Genomic DNA, 20,599 nt, shown 5'->3' with positions numbered 1-20,599 from the left:
GTATTGCACTTCTATAATATTATATTCAAGGATCCCAAAGGACTATTATTTAAACCTCAAAACGTCCATCACAGGAGGTCATTTTTGCTCTACCTTGTGGTAGTTAAAAGTTAAAAGTGTGCCAGGATCATTTAGGAGCAAAGCATGCGTGTAACACGTCTGTGCTCATACTTGTGCTCAGACGCGCTCTAACAGAGTATGAAAAAGGTGCTTTTAAAAATCACTGTAGTATTTACAAATTGCATATACTTAAGGACTCAGTATGTTATGTAGCTTATGAAGATACATTTTTGGCTTTCCTAAAACACATCAGTTGGCTGAGTTTTAGGTCAGCTCGGTTGCATACTTTTCCCAGTCCATCATTGCAAGTTATATAAAACACTACAAACCAAATATCAACCTTGTGCAATCCCAATAGATTTCAGAGGAGTTAAAGCAGAGATAATACGACATAGTAAGACCTGTTCACACCAGCGAGACTTGAAGGCAGTCATTTCTAGGGAAAACAAGTCACTGCTTTTGCACTTGGCAACGCACAGCGGCTGACAAAGGGGAATCTGATGAGCGAGCAGGGATCAGGTCTGTAGGTTTAGCTGGGAAAGGGGAGCATATAAACATTTTTGCTATAAAGAATAGAAATAAATCACTTGCAGGCTTGAGTTAACAAAAAAGCTTTGAAGGTGAAAAGAAACCAGTCTCAGCCTATGAAGGTGGAGACAACTTAGTTCCCTGAATCTCTGTGTAATTCCCTGTGTGGAAACATGTAACCACTCACCCTGACTTTTCCTGGTAAGGAAAGATTAATTTAGCCCCAAGAAACTTTCCAGATATCAGTAAGATACAACACGCAGGAGATTCCTCTCAACAAAACCTACTTGCTCTGCAACAGTTCCCCCAGCACATGGCACATCTTGGTGAGTGCCGGTAATCCAGTATTGACTAAAGGTCCTTTTAATGTGATTTAAAGCAACGAAGTCCAAATTATGGCAAAGATGGATCTGCAACTCTTTAAAATAATTGGTAGAAAGTACGTAAGGGAGAGAGGAAGGAAAAAATTAACTAATTTCCCTGAGGACATTAAGCCTATTACATTGGTCACATTTAAGCTACACATTTATAGACTCTAGAACCAGTTTTGTACTTTAAAAACTACTGTCGCTTCTAAATGCAGAACGCAAATTTGAAGCAGGGTGTTCGTGCCAACTTCTATTTCACTGAGTAACCTGTCCCACCTGACCTAAATTAGGATTTATGGAAACGCCATTTCAACCACTAGAACTGTGACTCTCATAGCACTTCTACAGTGCATGAGCTCATAGAGGCTTTGACTGGAAAAACGAAAAGAAAAGAAACAAAACCCCAGAGACAGACTTGGCTTACAACTATTTAAGAGTGCTAGCTCTTGGAGCTGGACGATGGATATGATTGTTTTGCTTGGACCAGGAAAATCCCTTGTACATGTCAACATGTCAAAAGACGCTGCACGAGGAGGAAAGGGACAGTTCAGGGACAAGACAATACGACACCAGGTATGTCTTCATTGTGGTGTTGGCTTAGTACGGGCAGTCACGGGTAAACGCACACACCGCCCTGGTCTGAACACCAGTCACCCCCATAGCCGTGCTGCTGCTGTATTATTTGCATGAAAAATTAGCTTCTCATGGACACGTGAACTGCTGTCGGCTGAGCCACGCTCCGACTTTCTCAGAGAGCATTACAGCACATTTTGTACGTCTTGTCAGCACTCCCTTTGGTAACGGCAGAGAAACCAATTTCTCAGCACTTGGGATGTCAGCCTGTGCCCCCACATCCAGGTGGAAAGGTGGCCAGCCTGGATCTACCCCCGGCTCCAGGAGAGGCCAGCCCGCTCTGGTGCGAAGCAGGTTTATTAGGTGAGAAGTCTGTGTGTATGTTGATGAAAGTTTTGTTTAGGCGAAACACCAGCTTGGTTAACTCAGCAAAGGAAAAAGTTTCATAGCTCTGCTTCATCTCATTAGCAGCATATCCCTACTGCTGCTGAGTACCTGGGGCGACACACTGAACAGACAGAACAATTCCTTGTTTTATCCAGTTACTATGAATTATCCCTATTGACGAGGGCCTAATAGCAAACCTAAGCTGAGATATTTTAGAGCTCTGTCCACTGCTCCACTCAAGCAGCTCCTCATCTCAGCCTCCCCCGGGCATCGTACCCGGCTATGCCTGCATCCTGCTCTCCTGCACCCCCAGCAGCAGCAGCTGCTAATGCTTGGGCACATCTTCTCCATGAAGAAGGATGAATTCTTCTCCTTCCTCAGCCTGACTTTGTCTTGGCTTGGAAGGAGAGTCCAAGTAACACAAGGAAAGGATTTTAAAACATGAAGACCATGTATGTGAAAGGCAATGCAAGGCACAAAACAACCCCACATAATCACCAAATGCCCCAGATGGCAGAGACTGATCAAGATCCCAAGGAAACACTCCTCCAGTCAAGAAACATTCTTCATCACGTCTTGGCAAGTCTCAAACTTCTAGCAAGAGAATAAGCAACAACTTGTTTTTCCTAAAGGAAATAAGAGAATATATGTTGCAATTTTGAAGTTCACTACTAAGTAGTTGTTCCTGGGGGAAAAGAACAAAATATAACCAGAAGAATGTCAGTAGAGTTGTTAATTGCTGTTTATCCCAGCTTAATATGCTGGGCTAAACCAGGAGGGCCATAGGCAAGTAGGTACAGAGTCATTGGTTCTGGGAACAATTAATACATTATTTGGTTTACATTGGTAATCCTTTACTATTAAATAAAATCTGTTAACAGGAGTAAAAGTATGTTCATAAATTTCCCAAATAGAATCAAACCCACCCATAAACATGAAACCAGGGAATAAGAAATGGATACAACTTTTTAAATTTCAGTTTTAAGCCTTTTTCAGCTTCCTCAGTTTCCTTTGCCTGATCTCTTCAGTCTGGATTACAAATAAGAATGCAAACAACAAATACGTTTATAGGAGAAAAGAGTAATTTTTAAAGCAACCAGCTTCAAGAAATGCCACTTTAAATTTTTTTTTTAACACTACTAGCTTTGCATGCATGCCATAACACAATCCAACAGATTTCACCTCCACTAAGTTACACAAAAATTAATGAAGAGGGCATGACCACAATGGGGTCTGAACAGCCGCCACAATGCACTCAATACACGGAGTCCAAATCTGAGTGGCGAAAGCCACATTTGAAAACATACAGATTAACTTAGCTTTATAAACCCCTCTATCTTCCTTCCCTTTACCATTGGGGCAAGGAAAAGCTTATGTCATTTGGGAAGGTAAAACAGCAAAATATTTTTGCCACATTGTCCCATCTTCATAAGCAAAAGCACATTTACCTTTCCACTGCCTGTATTAGGCCTGTCCTGGCCCAACACAGAAGCTCAGAAGTCAAAGTCATAGAATGATTTAGGTTGGAAGGGACCTTAAAGACCATCCAGTTCCACCCCCCTGCCCTGGGCAGGGCCACCTCCCACCAGACCAGGTTGCTCCAAGCCCCATCCAGCCTGGCCTTGAACCCCTCCAGGGATGGGGCAGCCACAGCTTCTCTGGGCAACCTGGGACAGGGTCTCACCACCCCCATAGTGAAAAATTTCTTCCTGATATCTAATCTAAATCTACCCTCTTCCAGTTTGAAGCCATTACCCCTCGTCCTATTACTACGTGCCCTTGTAAAAAGTACCTCTCCAGCTTTCTTGTAGGCCCCCTTTAGATACTGGAAAGCTGCTATAAGGTCTCCCCAGAGCCTTCTCTTCTCCAGGTTGAACAACCCCAGCTCTCTCAGACTGTCTTCATAGCAGAGGTGCTCCAGCCCTCTGATCATCTTCGTGGCCTCCTCTGGACTCATTCCAAGTCCTCTGGTTTGGCTTTCCCCCCAGGAAAGTGATAACACCACCCCAACAGGAATCTCCCAACTACTAGGTAAAGCGCATCTGGAGACCAGCCTGTTTAACCTGATGCTTCCAGATTAGGTGTAAAGCACACATGATTTGCTATTATCACGTATGTGAGGGCAGCAAGTTATGAGAGTGTTCATGTTCCTATTATGCTCCCCGTTGGGCCAGGGGTTTCTCCGTGGTCTGACAACGCAGATCATGGTGAGCGCGATGGCTATCCTGTGAGTTAGCACTTCCATTCTCACTGCCAGCCCTCACATTTGGGATGCATTTGAAATACCAGTCCTGTAGAATAAAATGCCAACTAATATTTTTTTTGGCCTAGCAGCAGCAGAGCTGATCTCTGGAAACACTGGCCTGAACCTATGCAACTTTGTGGTCCCACCGAAGAAGCAGAGGTCCATCTGTTCCAAATCAACGTTTGGCTTATGGAATGCTGGAATTTATCAGACTGGTGCAGGGGCGAACACTGCAGGGGAGCAATGAGCTTTTCCATCTACACCATCATATGGTACCGATTATCTCTCAGTACAGCATAAAACATAATAACAACCAGATTTAGGGCCAGTGTACTGCAACCTGTTTCCCCTGCCGCCTCCTCCCTTTTCAGCATTCTGTCATTAATCCCTTAGAATGTTTGCTGTTTGCATTTCCTCCTGTAGGGCACCGAGGAGCCAGGAGTGACTTACTACTATATAAAATGGTTATAATATTTTTCATTGGATGGCTCTGCACTTTGAATGTGGCTTCAGTGACCAAGGATGGAACGATGCACTAGATCTCCCTGGGCTCTATCCTTTTAAAAAGGAGGCTAGGCAGGCTGGAGATGTGCAAATCCCTTCAGTATCCTCTACACACATATATTATCAAATGCCTTCTTTCCAACAGCTCACTTGACACTCAATGCTCCGAGCTGTAGCCATTAACGGTGGCATTTTTATCCCAATTATCTAAAGAGCAAGTAGAACTAGAGTGGAAAACAAGGACCTGCCCTCAAGTTATAAGCAAATCCAGCAGTCATACAGGCTTGTGTCTGGGAACCATCTGACACCAGCCACTCTCAGAGGCAGGATGCACATGGCCATGCATTTGATCCACCATCCCAACGAGTCTGGGAAACAAGAAAAGTAAGTCCATAATCGTCCAACACGCAGAGTTCAAGGTGAGACCCAGTGAGGCTAGAGCAGGTGGAGCCTGCCAGCTGCTCAAGAACCCTCTGCTGCGTGCAGGGGTAATCGGGGCTAAACCAGGTAAAACAGGAATGTCACCTTTCACTTAAGCCTTTCAAAGCAGCCTACTCAAACCATTGCCAGCCCTACCTGCCCTGATGGGTACACGAGACCTAGGAAAACAGAAAGGCTGAAGGAATTTTCAGAGAGCACCTACTGCAGCCAGTGGTGAAACTGCAAATGCAACGTGGGGATCTCAGACACAGGCTCTTGTTGTTCATAGAATCACAGAATGGTTTGGGTTGGAAGGGACCTTAAAGACCACCCAGTTCCACTCCCCCGCCCTGGGCAGGGACACCTCCCACTAGACCAGGTTGCTCAAAGCCCCATCCAACCTGTCCTTGAACACCTGCAGGGATGGGGCAATCTTCTTAATCACTGAGACCGCGGCCACACCGAGGTAGCAGATATTCTGCCCAGTGTACGCTGAAAAGCAATAATGAAACTCGGGAGCATTCAGGAAATTATAGATGCACAAGTATGGGCCACTGCCATCTGCAAGATCCTGGATGTATCTGTAAGATATAAGATGACCAACCATCTGGAAAAATATGGGCTGATGCAAACTACTTTGCCTAGCTCCATGAAAGCTAAAGCGCCTGACAAATAGGGTAGCATTCTAATTTTTTGTTTAGGAAAAGATCCACAGGATTAAGAGGATTAAAGTGATCAACATGACATAAAAGAATGCTTCAAATTGCTTAAGGTATGGCAGAGATGTGAATCTGGGTAAAGTCATCCACACTAATCAGGAACTGAACCAAACCATCAGCCTCGAACTGAAACGAGCTAAAATAAATGGATTTTTTGTGGTTTTGTATGCCTTCTTTCTGCCCCACCTTAAATCCCCTATCTGATGGCAGTGTTAGTTCCAAAAGATTCACTTATGCACATACACACATGCATTTGGTAGCTGTTGTAGCTTGTCTGTTCTTCAAAACACCCTCAACTTGACCATTTTCTTATACTAAGACATTCTGGCCAACAGCCCAGTCTTAACCCTGCCTCTGCTGTAGGATCATCACCCAATTCACAGCTCTTCTCTGCCTGAAGCACATGAAACCCAAAATAGCAAATACTAAATGAGGTAACAGAGCTGAGGACATGTCAAGCTTTCAATATTTATAGGAGACAGCTTCAAATTAACTGTCACAGACTGACCATGGATCCACCCTTACATTTCTTAACCAGTATCCCTTTCACAGCTGTAAAGTCACTCAAGTTAATATTACGTAAATTTTGACATACAGTATAAATCAAATGAGGTTATAACTCAACAAGGAGACTGAAAAAACCACACCCTGTAAAGCAAAAATATTTTGTGAGGGCTAATACCTACACAGCAAATACCTGAATCAATAGCAAAAAAGAAAATTTGCAAATCATGGACAATGTTATAGAGCAGGGGATGCAATCAGAGACACTGGACCTGGAGTGGTCACCAGATCTGCCCCCTTGCCCACACTCAGAGTCAAGAGTGCCTATGATGTTGGAGTTGTGGCAGCACAGCTGGCTGATGGTGTAAGGCAAGCTTCGGAAGAAACAAAATCTTATATTAATCCAACTGATGTACGTAGAAAAAATAGAAATGTTTTAGGGACCACCAACACTTCTTCAGATCTGTCAAACCTCACAGCCCTGCCTTGCCTAAGCCAGCTTTCAGGTTTCTTTAACCTGCTTTTAACCTCCACAACCTCCTCTGCCAGCAAGAGCTAGAGAGCTTTTTCTACTTTCAAGCCGAATGATTTTCATTGGTGTTATTTAATCTCATTATTTCTTGCCTTGCCCAGCATGGGCTGTTCCCTTAACTGTCTTGCACGTAGCTAAAAACTGTTATCAAGTCCTCCTTCAGTTTTCTCCTACTTATTTTTGTCCATTCGAGGGATGTTGAAATGGCAATTCTAATTCAAGTCGGAAAGTCCCACCAGTACCTTACCCAGGTATTAGCTTACAAAGGGCGAATAAGAGCTGTAAGTAAGGAGCACAAGAACAGAACAAGTACACAGCAGTAATTTCCCTCCTGCTCTCCTGGTACCTCCATCAGTGGCTCCAGCATTTCCAGAGTCAGGGCTGGTATTATTTTGATAACCCTTGAACGGCTCTAATCCATGAATTTACCCAATCACTTTTGAAACCAGGTACCCTTTCAGCATACATAACGTACTGTAGCAAACAGTTCAGGCATTTGATTATGTTTATCTAATTATGTGTTAAGAGGTCCCTATTTTGTGTATTTTGAATTTGCTTCCTGACAACTTCATTACATATTCTCTAGCACCTGTACCAGGACAGACAGTGAGCCACCACTCCCAGTTCTTCTCTTGTCCATTTGCTTTTTTCTCAGCTGTTGAACACTGAACTGAATGTCCTCTGCCATTCTACAAGGCAGTGACTCTGTATTAGGAAAACCTTGGCAGCCTCCTGCTTTCGTTCCTACTGCTCTTGGTATTCGTGCCCCAGACCTGGCAAGGGCCACGCACGCTGATTCTGGATGTCCCCAAAGGCATGCAAGCTGCTTCTGTCCTCACTGGTATGTCATCACAGCATCCTTTCGGGGATGCCACCCAGCCTCGGTTTTAAGCAATAAGGAATTCCCCACGTTGACAGACAGTCTACCCGAAGGTTAGACATCTCCCTGATTACAAATGCAAGCAGGGCTTTGAATTCTGTTTCAGTGAAGTGAGCATATTTTGGCCCATTATTACTTAAAAATTCTTACAGCTGACATTAACGCTCTGTTGAGCTGTGTGTGAGCTGCCACTTGAAAGCCCAGGAATGGCATGGCTCTAAAAAACGGGTATGTGGGGAAATTTGCATTCTTCAGTGTTAGCACACTGCAGTGCTATTTTCTTGCAATGTTTTGCCACTATTTCCATCAAGTACTCTGTTTCACAGGCAATTGCTCTAAATTGCCTTTCTTTTAATATTTTCCCTGATTTACGTATTACATTTCCAGTTCAACAAACTCCTACATAACCAACATAAAATTAGCCAACTATATATATTAATATTTTCTAATATTTTCTTACTATTTTACAAAAATCTTATTTGAAAAGTAACACAGACACATTCGAATGGGCCTTTATAGTGTCTGGGAATCACAGAAGTCTGCAACTTCTGTGGTTTTTGATGGAGTGGTTTATGTAATATCTGAAATATTAACAAAGCTGTCCCTTGCATAATGATCCAGACTGCATTTCTTCAACATATTTAGAATGAGTCACATAAATCTCCTGTTCGCACATGTGTCCCTACTCAAAGAATTTCCCTAAGAATGCTAGTTGAGGATTTTCAGGAAATTACAATAGTTTGAATGAATTTAGAAATAGTCACATGCTTAGAACATATCATAATAGGTACTTCAGAAAGAAAACTGAGCAATATGTTTAAAAGTATTCAACATACTGTATTTGATTAATGCAAGGTCATAGCATTCAGCACTTCAAAAGCCAGATTGTTCACTCTCATGTTTCCACTGTAATTTTATGAAATAAAAGTTTTATTATTAATTCTACCAACTAACTATTTCAAATAGTAAACCTGGAATTTAAGATATTTAGGAAATTCTTCAGAAACATAAGCTTTAAAAATATATATAGTTATATCCCTTTTACAAGTGGAAACTGCTTGTCAACTTCTTGAGCACTGAAAAAGTAAACAAACAAATATTTTATCAGCAAAAGTTGATATTCAATACACCTGAGGTTATATCGTATTAGAAGATGATGTTTTAAGTGACTGCAAATTAATTTAATTTATTAAGTCAGCTACACTTTGGAATCACGGTGGCCCGTTGAAGGGTTGGGCTGTAAATAGCTCACGGCCACCAGCACGTGGGTAGGTGCACACAAAACCACGGTAAAGGGAGCGGCTGCTGCTCGGTGTAAGCGAGAGGCCCACAACCCAACCTACCTACTTCAAAGAGGAGCATCAAAGATCCATCTCAAAGTGTATTGCCTGCCTCCCCCGCAGTCTCACAAACCCAGCTTTCTTGCACTTGAAAACAAATACCCACCCTTGATGAAAGCAGAAAACATTAAACAACCCCAGGGAAGCGGTGAGATAGGATCCAACCCAACCCAAAGCACTGGGGATCTCATTTTGTTGCGCCTTCAAGGAGCTTTGCCTCTGGGCTGGAATGTGCTGACCTGAGGGTCCTGACCTGCTCCATTTCTGGTGTATCTTGTGAGTCAACTGATTTAATAATATGACAATAAGGAAGGAGACACAGATTTGCTCTACCCCAACCCGGCAGGCCAAGAAGGAGGCTTAAGTATTAGCACATGCCTACCCAGATGCCTGCATGGCCGAGTCCAACCCATGGCACGTGTGCTCTGTTGCACTCAACTCCCCACAACTTAACACCGCTCCACAACTTACAGCCTGGAGCTGGGTGACATTCTCCTTGCCTGCCCACCCTGCAGACATGCTCAGAGGTATTGCCAGCCCTCGCTAGCACCCACAGCTCTTCAGCTGTGTGACAGGTCTGCCCTTTTCCAGAGGTCTCAGGGTTCGTTCCCTACGACAGCCAAAAGGCAACCCTCACATTAACCTTCATGGGAGCCTGGGGTAGCCGAGGGCTGCACTATGTCCTTGAAGAAAAAAAGAACAGTCCTGGAAGATCTCAAAACACTGCAATTTGTGAATGACGTTGTTTTATAAAACTAATGTTCCTCTCCGTCCATGAGCTCTGTGCTAGAGGATCTTTGCGACCCATTTGTTTGAATCCCAAGAGGACTTTCAGTGTAGTGTTAAAGTTCTCATAATCGGAAAGGCTCAGACCTCTTACCTTCAATAACACACTGATCGGGGACAGGAATTTTCCTCCCCATCTCCATGACATATGCTTTCACTTTACCCAGGTTTTCCTTCAAGTGCAAGTAGAGCTTGTCCTGGTATTCCATGGGGCTCGTCACTGCCTCTGCGCTTCCCTCGAGGGCCTTTTCTTTAGCAGATTCTGGCAAAGTTGCTGATTCTGTGTAATCGATACTTTGGTGAGAAACCAAAGAATTTCCCAGCTGCATTGCTTCACTATCAACAGTAAAAGGCAATTTGTCATTGTCTTGGCTAATGTAGATCTCGGTGAAGGAGATGCCAGCAGTTATCTCCCCGTTCTCCTCATCCTGTCCACTCTCTGAGTTTACCCCCTTCATGCGGACTGCATGCAAAGCGAGGCTTTTGGACCTGGAAGGCGATTAAGGAAAGGAAAAATGTTTTGAAATAGAGGCAAGACACAAAAATCGCCCAAACACATGGTCTTCTGAGTTACCTCTGTGCAGCTGGTTCAGAGAGCTGAACGGCTGAACATGGGGCTCGCTTAGCCTGCGGCAAGTATCTTCTGGTAAATATGCATTTCAAAAGCAAAACTCAAAGCCACGGCTTTAATAAGCAAATGAAACTAAATAATATCCATATATCACAACATCTGCATGCCATGGAGGGAGCTAGTCAACCTACGTGCAAGAAACTTATAACCCCAGGACTGGAGTATATGTTTATTGATCACATCATAAAAATGCCATCCAGCAGCCATTCGACTGAACCAAGATTCAGCCTCCAGTTCTTTGTTGCCCCGTACCCATATGCTGAGGATGAAGTTAAGCCTCCGTAAGAGTAAGAAAGGTAGAAGTGAAGTGACTGAAAGGGCAAATACTGGAGTAGGAAGAGAAAACCCCTGCTGTGGAGCTGCAGTGCACAGGCAGCCTAAGGCCACCACAGGTACACGTTGCTGCCTGAGCCCTTATCGCACCCAGCGTCCCGCGAGAGTCACACTCATCTCGCACAGCACACAGGCAAAATTGGATTCAAACATTCGATATACATTGTTAGCAATAACACCCAGGAGATGTCTCTCTATCTTCCTTTCTAGTAATATCTGTATGCAAATATTTTCCTATCCCTTGTGCTGTGTTTGGGCACAGAAGAGATTAAATAAATAATTTAGAAAGATTTTATCCAGCCTTTGAAATAACGGATGTGAGACTTGGTTAAAATTAGACCATAGGTATCATGCAAGTGGGCCGATTTCTCAATGTTTGGATAAAGTTTTATTACAAAACTGATATTCATGAAAACCACTCACACATTTTACAGAGCCATACCTGTTAAATCTCATATCCTTCCTTTCTTCTTTAGAAACCTGGCCTAAACTGTATCTCCGCACTGAGCCAGGAGTACTGTTGTCGACATTTATTTTCTCTTCAAAAGCCTGTATTTTAACTTGAAGCTTTTCATCTTCTTCATTCCCATTCATCACAGATTTTAAATCGTCCAGTGGTACAGGAGATTCTGTTTCAGTATCATTTTCCATCCTAAGGAAGTAGAAAGCAGAGATTTAACTCTGGCACACTGTGTTCATAGTGATGCTGATGCTGCATTTCTGCCTGTGACCTGTATTATATATCTGGTAAAATAATTACATTTCAGCAGAGATTCTCTTAGAGGTTGATTAATCATTTTCAAAAACATCTTCTAGACCAATGTCTCTGTCAGATGGGTCGGAAACACTGAACATCTCTGACAGCACTGGATTAGAAACTGCACGTGCTATGTCTGCAGAAGCAAACCCTGACTCTTTCCCTCATAGCCCCATAGCAAAGTTTTTCACCGGAACTTAAACCATTTTCTCAAGCTTGCTAAACAGTGACTTATTATATTATTTTCATAAACCAAAAGTAGAGCTAATTGCAGTTTATAGAAGTCTGCGGTTTTAAGGATTTGACAAAAGTACATGCAGTTCCTACCGAGTTATTGTACTCTTGAGTAAGAAAAACATCTTTTAAAACTCAAGCACGTGGACAGAAACAGGCTCAGGAAAAGTTCTAAGCAATGTGACTGAAGTTCAGCAAAAGGGAAAGAGAAAATGAAGAGTTAAAATGAACGTGTAGGACTGCAGGACAAGCTGTTTTATTTTAAATTTGATTGTTATGTTAGTCTTAGAATATGTAAACTTATGCAAAATTTAAAGGTAACTTTAAAATAAATTGTCCTTAATCTTAAAGGACAAAAAGAAATCTGCTGTCCAATAAACTGCGGGTAAAAATTTGCTTTTTAGTGATGAAAATATCTTCTGACCAGTGAAAAAACACTGTCTTCACCGGAGGCCCAGCAGGGCTGCCGCAGGGGCAGTAATCGCTACCAGCCAAAGCCAGAGGGCCCAGCGGCAACCATCCACAGAAGGGTCCCGGGATAAAGCACCCCCCACCCCAACCCAGGGCAAGGGGAGGCAGACCGATGTCACACCCTGCCCCAAGCGCAGCTGCTTCCCTGCCCAAAACCAGGTTTCTCAGATTAAGGTTTTCAGTCTGAGCGCTGGATTCCCCAAAAGAGGGCTCCCAGAAACGCGGTTTGCTGGGTTCCTACACAACTCGCGGCCTGTGGCGAGACTCAGCTCCTCCGAACAGTGGGCCATTTGCCAGAAACCTAAACCTCGGATATCCACACCCTCCCTTGAAGATGCTGCTTGGCCTTTATGCAGCAGCAGGACTGAATTGCCCAGGGGACCAAGAGCATACTGTGGCAAAAGCACTGTTGATCCTTCCCCTCTTCTTCAGGCTCTTCGGCCTTTTGCTAGGGATTTATATGTCCCCATCTTACTCCTGCAGCTATGGAGTAACTGGACTAAAAAATCATGAAGGCAATACAGAGACAATGAGAAATCTCTTTGAGAATTAAGGGGTATTTGATAGTATTTACTTTTTAAACTCTACCCATAGCTCTAAAACAAGCGCATTTTGTGTCTGACCATTTCTTTGTTGTTGTTTTTTTTTGTTTGTTTGTTTGTTTTTTTTCTCCTCGATGAGCAAACATCTGAATAACTAAATCTGTAAAATATGGGTATGGAAAGCCACAAGTGAGAGTTTTAACACAGCACTTCCAAAGCAGCAGAGTCACGCTCACAGTCGGGAAGTCTATTAAAAACTCCAAAATACTGCAAATTGTGGAAACAAAAAAGCATGTTTTAAAAAAACCAACCACAAATACTGCATCACAAAATGCACTTTTTCATTTGTTTTGATAAAGGCAGTTCAGGATATTTCTCAGGGGAGTTGGCAAGTTTTGTCTTGTTTTGTTTTTAATTTAGGCAAGATCTCATAATACATTAACACTGCAGAACACTTTGAAAAAAAAATTATTCTTCTGTAATAAAGAACCTCGGTATGACCTTTACCACCAAATCTTTCTGGAGATGCGGGACAAGATTTAATTTATTAGAAGGCTGCCACTCCGACATAATTCTCAACACTGCTCGCATTGTGGGAACTAAGCATTAAGGAAAATGTCTGTTACATACGTATATACATATAAAGCCCTCTGGCTACAGAGAGGGGATTGATGGACTGATGGGGTTTATGAATGACAGACCCAAACCAGCAAGCCTTGATGATATTTAGAAATAAAAATAGCCTTTTATAACAGCACCCTTTTGTCCAGCATTCTCCTCTGACGGTTTTGTAAAGGAAATAGAAGAAAACGCTTCTGCTAAAGAAATGTATTAATGAATCCTATTAGCCATACGTAAAGCAGCAGCAAGTCAGTAAATACAGGGCTCATTGCTGCCACTGCTCCTCAAACCCTGCGTGTTCCCAAGATTTCAGAGTGACTGCAATCGCTGTGGGAGAGAGGCAGAGTGCTCAACCCCAGGGGACCACTTGCTCTCACGTGTACCCGCTTTGCACTCGCATCAATTCCCGGGAAGCCAAAAGCACATACCCCAAGCGAAATGTTCAATGAAGCCTCCACCCCACACCCAACGGGACGCCTGGCAGACCGTCCTGCTGGCCTCCCCTTCCAGCAACAGTAAAATAAACTATTGTTTGAAATCTTGGCAAGAGACATTAGGTACATTGCTGAGGTTGCTGGAGCAGGATCAGCTTACACCAATGCTCAGACTGTTTTCAAGTGGAAAAGGATGCACAAACCTATTGAGAAATCATAAGAATCTGGCTTGTGAAGATAATGCTACGCTCATCACCATTTCGCTGCTTTTAAATTCTCTGTAGAAAGAGATCTAAACACACAGGTCAGCAAGTCAAGAGTGATGCATTAATTTGAAGAGCATTTCTCCAGACCACCAGCACCATTATCAACACCACCAGTCAGGTGCTTCAAATGGGAAAAAGAGCATACACAAATAGAAATTGCTAAAAATACACTCGAGATGGGATTGCTTCCAGGGCTTTGACTGTGTGTGGATGGAGGCAACACGAATGGATCAAGTGCAGGTCCTTGTGGTTCATTAACGTACAGACATAATCACCTCCTCAAATACGATGGAAGCGCGGGTTTGAAGAAGGCAAGTGGTGGATAGCAATGGTGAGTTCAAAACCTCTGGCTCACAGTTGGGAAGCCCATCAAGAGCTTCCAAATATTGCTAGGAATGATCATGGAAACTACCATCAGCCAGATAATGTTCAAGGCTGAGGTACCACAGGGAGCTGGAGGCTGCATCCTCTGTCTCTTCACCCGCAGCCTCTGCACTCAGGGTGCTAATGGGGGAGGCCAGAACGTTGTCATAGCTGACGCTGGCGGACACTGGTAAGGGACATGGAGTGGCAAGGGGAGTGGATGCTTCATGCAGACAGGCTTCTTGGAGTCCACACTGAATTAAATCACACCATAGTCCCTTACCAACACTGGAAAGTCTTAGATGCCATTACAGCTCTCTTTACCACTACAAATGTTGATTTGAAGAAGGACAAATACTCTGGAAAATGAAAGGTAAAACAATAGTAAAAGAATGCTCTATGATGCCATGTGCTCCTTTAAGGAGAGGAGATAATTTCATCCAGCCACTGCACTAAAATGAGTAGCACTGGTAGAGCCTGTTATGCTCAGTTCCTACCCAGAATGATGGCTTGAAAGCGTCGTTAAATTTCCTTCCTTTCTTTCCTTCCTTTCCTTTCTTGCCTTCTTTTAGTTGGTCATGCTATGCTTCTAGGTTGGATCAGTCCATTAAATCTCTGTATGTGTTCTTAAAAAGCACCTCTGAGACTGAATAACTTGCAATTTTGTGACAGTAAGGGGCAACAGAGCATCGCATGGTTTTAATTACACTCTCCACTAACTGCATGTAAAATTCCCTGTGTCGAACAACTCCAAGCCAGCCATCACTCTGAAGAAACCAGTTTCTTCTTATGTAAACACATGATTCTGGAAGGAATGGTTATAATCCAGCCACACATTTTTAAATCCTGTTTTCCTTTCACAGCATAAATACTCTGGATTGCTACTCTTTAAAAAGCCCTACAGTTCAGCAACTGCAGCAGCTCTGGAGCTAGGAGGGAATTTCCACATCGATGTCTGAACCAGCCCCATGCACAAGTCAGAAAAAACACCGCTTAAAACAGTGGAGAACTCTCATTTTATCCCTAAGTGTTGCTCCATACTTTTTCTTGTCTGATTTAGCTGATACTATGTTTGATTCAGGCCTGAATTGTAAACCCAAAGAATACCTACAAATTGTAATTGTGAAAAATCAGTGTCTTGCTCTGATCTGATAGCCACATTGCGATAACAAGATGATGGCAGCCGCAAGCGTACAGGGAACCGGGGTCACGAAGGATTAGGCAGATGAAGCAGGAACACATAAAATTAAAAAAAAATAAATAAAAAAAATCAAGAGGCAGACGAAGAATAAGAAATAATTTCAGAAAAGTTTGTTTGAAAGGGTCCAGGCCCTGCCACTGGCCCGAGACAGCTCCGTGCGGGGCAGACATGTCCCAGGACACCGTTCCCTACCCTGAGGAGCACCAGGAACAGGTTTTCCTTCCCATCGCTTCAGGCTATGCTCGCACCCGCCTCATGGCGAGCACAGCTGTATCACAGGGACCATCCCATCTCATAAAAGAAGCAGTTTATGCAACAGAAAGGTTAAAAACTGATAACAACAAAACAAATAGTGTGGAGAAAAGTCTATTTTAAGTTGCTTCTGCTGCAGACTTAAGGCCAAACTCTGCCCATCCTCAAACCAGAATAAACTCTGAGCAGCTCCACTGCAGCCCTGGAATGAGCTGGGTGCATTTGCATGGTCTCCCGCACGTATTGCCCTCCAGAGTCTGGTCCCCTGAACCCATGGCAATGGTCATGCTCCAAAGACAGCAGTTACATTTTCATTTGCCTATATGAATGGCTGTGTTGGTACCTGGAAGCAAATACAACTTAAACAAGCAAACAACCGAAGCTCTTTTTCCTTTCATGCTCAGTATAATCAGTAGAGTTTTTTTCCTGAAGGAAAATAAGGATGCTTTCTGAAAAATCCACAAAAAATTATTATCATTTCCTCCCTTCTCTTCCCCCAGCCTCTCCACCCAAACAGTATTTGCATCTGTAACTACACTCAGGCAGATGAAGAAGCTTCTACTCCTCAGCAAGCAAGTCCTTAACAAAGGGGAATTTTAGAGAGAAATGGGGAAACGCAGCAACAACATTTTAATGAAAACGTCTTTTTTTTTTTTACTGTTTTTATCATCTCTAGAGATAAATGTTAAGCAAAGATGATAAAGAATAGGAATATCAACATTTTAGCAAATAAAGCAATTTTTCTACCATAAATCAAGACACCACACTGGGCTGTGTAAATAATTATTATGCTGTGTTACTGAAGCCTGCATTCCTGTCCTGCTTCATTGCAGTTCCCAGAACACATGACACCCTTCTGGTCCCCTTCATTAAGTGACATCTGGCATACTCTCCTTCACGGTTGAACTTGACTAGTTTGGGAAACACGCATGTCATTTCATGCTCACTGTGCTATCTTCACTTAGGCTTTTTCACTGTCTTCATTGAAACTTTTCATAAAACGAATGCCAAGGGCTCGATTTCAGCAGAGGTTTCTGCCACCAGGTGAAGTTCAGACGTTTCTTACAGCCTTGTAAAATGAGGGACTATATCAAGGTTCCTCTCCTTTTTCAGTTTTAACTCTCTCCAGGATACCAATTAATTGTTTCTTGAATGACCTCAATGTTTTGGCTCCAACTCCGCAAGCCTGTCTCCAAGGCTGTCCTTCATGGTTATGAGTTTTCTGACAGCTGTGTTAAATTTTATCACAGAATTACTATTCCTTTGTGCTCTCTTGACCTATTTCAGTATACACAATGCTAATTATAAATCTCTCCCCTATTAAAAGTGACTACTACCATATATTTAAATAACAATACAGTCTTACTGTGACAAATACAGCAACACTCCCAATGCTTTAACCTTAGGATGCTCATTTAAAAGAAGATGAGTGAGCAGAACATCCTTTTGTACAAGCTTGAGAAAAATTTTTCAGACTTTCTTTTAGCAAATCTTTATCAGAGAGCTATGCCAGTCATTGTTCTCATCAGCTTCAGTGGTTATCTTGATAATTGCGTAACCTGATTTCACTGATTTATTTTTAACTGAAGCTTTTTAGATTGCTTTAGTCTACTTATCTGAGACATGGTTTTCTTCCTATTCTTTAAGTGCTAAAACTTGAACAGCTTCTTTATTCTTCAGTGCCAAATAACGCAATTTCTGTTGTATGATGTTCAGAGGTGATTCTGCCTGGTAGCATGGAGCTGGTCTCTGCAGTGCACCCACAGCTCTTACTGTCACCCTTTAATTACAGATTCCTGCTTTAGTGTCACTCATCCTTATGCTTGCATTTGAAATGCATACCTCAAGATACTTCCACAAGTAGGGATGTTGTCCATCAGGTGCCTGTAAAATATTTTATACGCTTATCTGACCCCATAAGTAACACAATCCAACAGCTGAATGAGCATATATGGAATGATACAAGAGAGATTTCCAAGATCAATATGAAAACGTCAATATAGCAACTTAGAGGAACTACAGTACGTCTTACTTTCAGCCGATTGTTCATTCATCACAACTTGAATATATTTAAAATAAGTTTATACTGCCTCACGCAGCCATGAACATGGCTGTGGCTTTATCATACAAAACCCAGTTTTACCTGGCTCCTGACATGTTGTCGTTCTCTAGCTGTCGGACAAGGAGCTTGGCTATGGCAGTGAAACTGTTGCTCATGCGGTAGATATCTCTGCTCTGGGTGCCCAAGATGCTCGAGAAGGTGTCAGTGAGACTCTTAATTTCCAGCAAAAGAATATGGTGAAAGGAGTGCTCCATGTTGGCCAGCTGGTTCACCAGATACATCAGGCATATTCTGGCTTGCTCCTAGACAACACAAGGAGACAAAACCAATTTTAAACAAATTATTTAATTGTTTGCTTGTGCAAGGGAGGTTTGTGTGCATGCTACTGATTAAATCATTGGCATTGGGGAATAGTGGCTACCCCACGATAACTAATAAAAAGGCAAGTGCACCAAGCACAGAATTTATTTTTGTGTACTATCGACATTACACTAGAGTCAGAATCCATAAAGCCTCTTTGGAGGGTTCTGCATTGCTCTAGGGTGGTAGATCAGCCTGGCTGATCGCTCAGAACACCAGCAGCAGACCTAGCTCCCCTTTCATCTTTGATCAGCCTTATGAGCCTGGCCAAGCTACTTCACCTCCATATACCCAGTTTCCATGCCCGTTTTTTGCTTTATTCTGTGCTGTTTGTGGCAGGCAAACTCTCTCGCAAGGGCCCAAGCGCTGACACACGCTGCTCCAGTTCACAGGGTCTTCTACCCCGGGGTCTTTTTCCTCATGTTTGTACACGACCTGTTGCACATGGAGCTCACGGAGGTATTAGCACAGACACAAACCCATTATAACCTGCTGGAAGACCTGAGCTCAGCCCGGAGCGGACCCCATGGCTCAGGTCTGCAGTGGTTTGTGGCACTGCATGACCCATGACTGACTGTGTTTTTGTGTCTTTGTTACAATCTCACTGTATTAATGGGCTAATTTCCAGATTTTAATTTTGTCCATGTTACTCTCCATAACTGCAAATAATCAAGTGTCACCAGGCAATTGCAGTGAATTCTGCGTATGCCATTAGCTGTTACAAATACTTAGCCAGGAGCAAACATCTATTTTTCAGACCATAGAATGTTTCCCAGTCACGACTTCCTTTCTGGACCCATTGGGTGTTGCTGGTTTGCTATATTGAGCAGTGTCACCTAAGAGCCTGTCGTCACTGGTGCTACCCAGACTTAGTGTGACTCTTCCGGCACTGCATTGGCAGAGGAGCGAGGTGCAGCAGGCAGGAGCGAGGGACTATCAGCACCTCTTCTCGCTAATGGCGAGAGATTAAAGTACCTTGTAAATCACAGGGGAGGTTCTCTTCTTTCATAGCAATTCATTTTGGAGCAACACTCAGATTAGACCTCTGACTAACGCTGCAACAAGGAGAAGTTTAAAATGAGATTTCATTTTAAGATCTCATCACAGGCGATAAGGCGCTGCCTGGCAGCTGTATCAATCACTGCCAACGCACTGAAGTCTGATACGCCCTCTGTAGCCAAAGTTTTGCTAGCCAATTTATCAGGGGGATGTGATCTCACCAATTTATCAGCGAGATCACATCCCCCACAAATTAGGATTAAAGGGGCTGTTTCAGATCATAATATTAAACATGCGAATATTTTCTAGCAAAGATACTTTATCATCTCTGCTTGGCAAGGGCACACAATTCCACTTCCAACTATTTCTGTGTGTATATGTACAAATTCACATACTAAAACACAAACCCCAAAGGTAAAGAAATGCATTAGGGTTCCCCTGTTTTATGATAATTGTCGCAAGTGTATTAGGTTCCACAGTCCTAAAAATATCTAAGTGGGAAAAGCAGCAGAGAAAGCAGCAATTAACTCAGGAGCTCATATCAGATCCTCCACCAGGGTAACCAGGTATGGCTCTGCTCAGTGAAACCCACTTGGTGCTCAGCAGATTGTTATAGAAATTAGGAAATATTTAGACCCTGTGCTGAAATGCAAACAAAGACACTTTAGGAAAATAAAAAATTCTCTTCTTCCCAAGGGTTTGCAGAAAAGGAGTGGAAGTGGTGTGCCACACACATCCTCAAGCTGCAGGGCAGTAGCATTATTACCTGGGCTCTTCCGGGACCGTGTAACAGGAGAGAAAAAAAGTTGCTGAAAGTTTGATTCCAAGTACAGCTGGGCCATAAAAATACATGGGGGGCTTCGGAAGAACATGGCCCAAGCATCACAAGCGAGACATTTTTTTGAAGAAAAAGTCAACTTATTTTAAGCAAAAGAGGATCTGCTACACTGTGTCATGACAGAGATAAATGAGAAAAGCGTATCAGACAAATTGCTTCCCTTCAGCCATATGGGGAAAAACTACAGCTACATCCTCATCTGGGCTGGGCTGGTGTGACAGAATGAGCTTTTTTTTCTCCACGGTTTGAAAGAGGTTGACTTTTTGGTACATACTCACTAGTTTATTTGGAAGACAATCCCCCCTCCAAGAGATAAACACAGGGCTCAATTAACATTTAAAACACATTTTTGTTTCCTAAACAAACTGTGCAGCAGACGTAACTAGAGG

The 20,599-nt window shown here is 42.9% G+C and overlaps 1 protein-coding gene across 6 annotated transcripts in view; it reads right to left on the bottom strand.

Annotated features, from left to right (window-relative positions):
- VEPH1 (ventricular zone expressed PH domain containing 1) overlaps nucleotides 1–20,599 on the bottom strand; it is a 99,254-nt gene that overhangs the window by 32,436 nt on the left and 46,219 nt on the right. For 5 of the 6 annotated variants that reach the window (XM_074592591.1, XM_074592589.1, XM_074592594.1 and 2 more), the window contains 3 exons: nucleotides 18,095–18,315; nucleotides 11,253–11,462; nucleotides 9,941–10,335 (listed from right to left, as the gene is read on the bottom strand). In XM_074592591.1, coding sequence (XP_074448692.1) covers nucleotides 9,941–10,335; nucleotides 11,253–11,462; nucleotides 18,095–18,315 — 826 coding nt within the window. Of the gene's footprint in view, nucleotides 1–9,940; nucleotides 10,336–11,252; nucleotides 11,463–17,480; nucleotides 17,836–18,094; nucleotides 18,316–20,599 lie in introns of those variants that run through there. The other variant, XM_074592595.1, reaches the window with a different exon arrangement.

Source organism: Larus michahellis, chromosome 6 (assembly GCF_964199755.1).
Source record: "Larus michahellis chromosome 6, bLarMic1.1, whole genome shotgun sequence".
Classification (NCBI taxonomy): domain Eukaryota; kingdom Metazoa; phylum Chordata; class Aves; order Charadriiformes; family Laridae; genus Larus; species Larus michahellis.
Note: the sequence above shows the minus strand (reverse complement) of the source record. Positions and strands in the feature narration are given on the sequence as shown.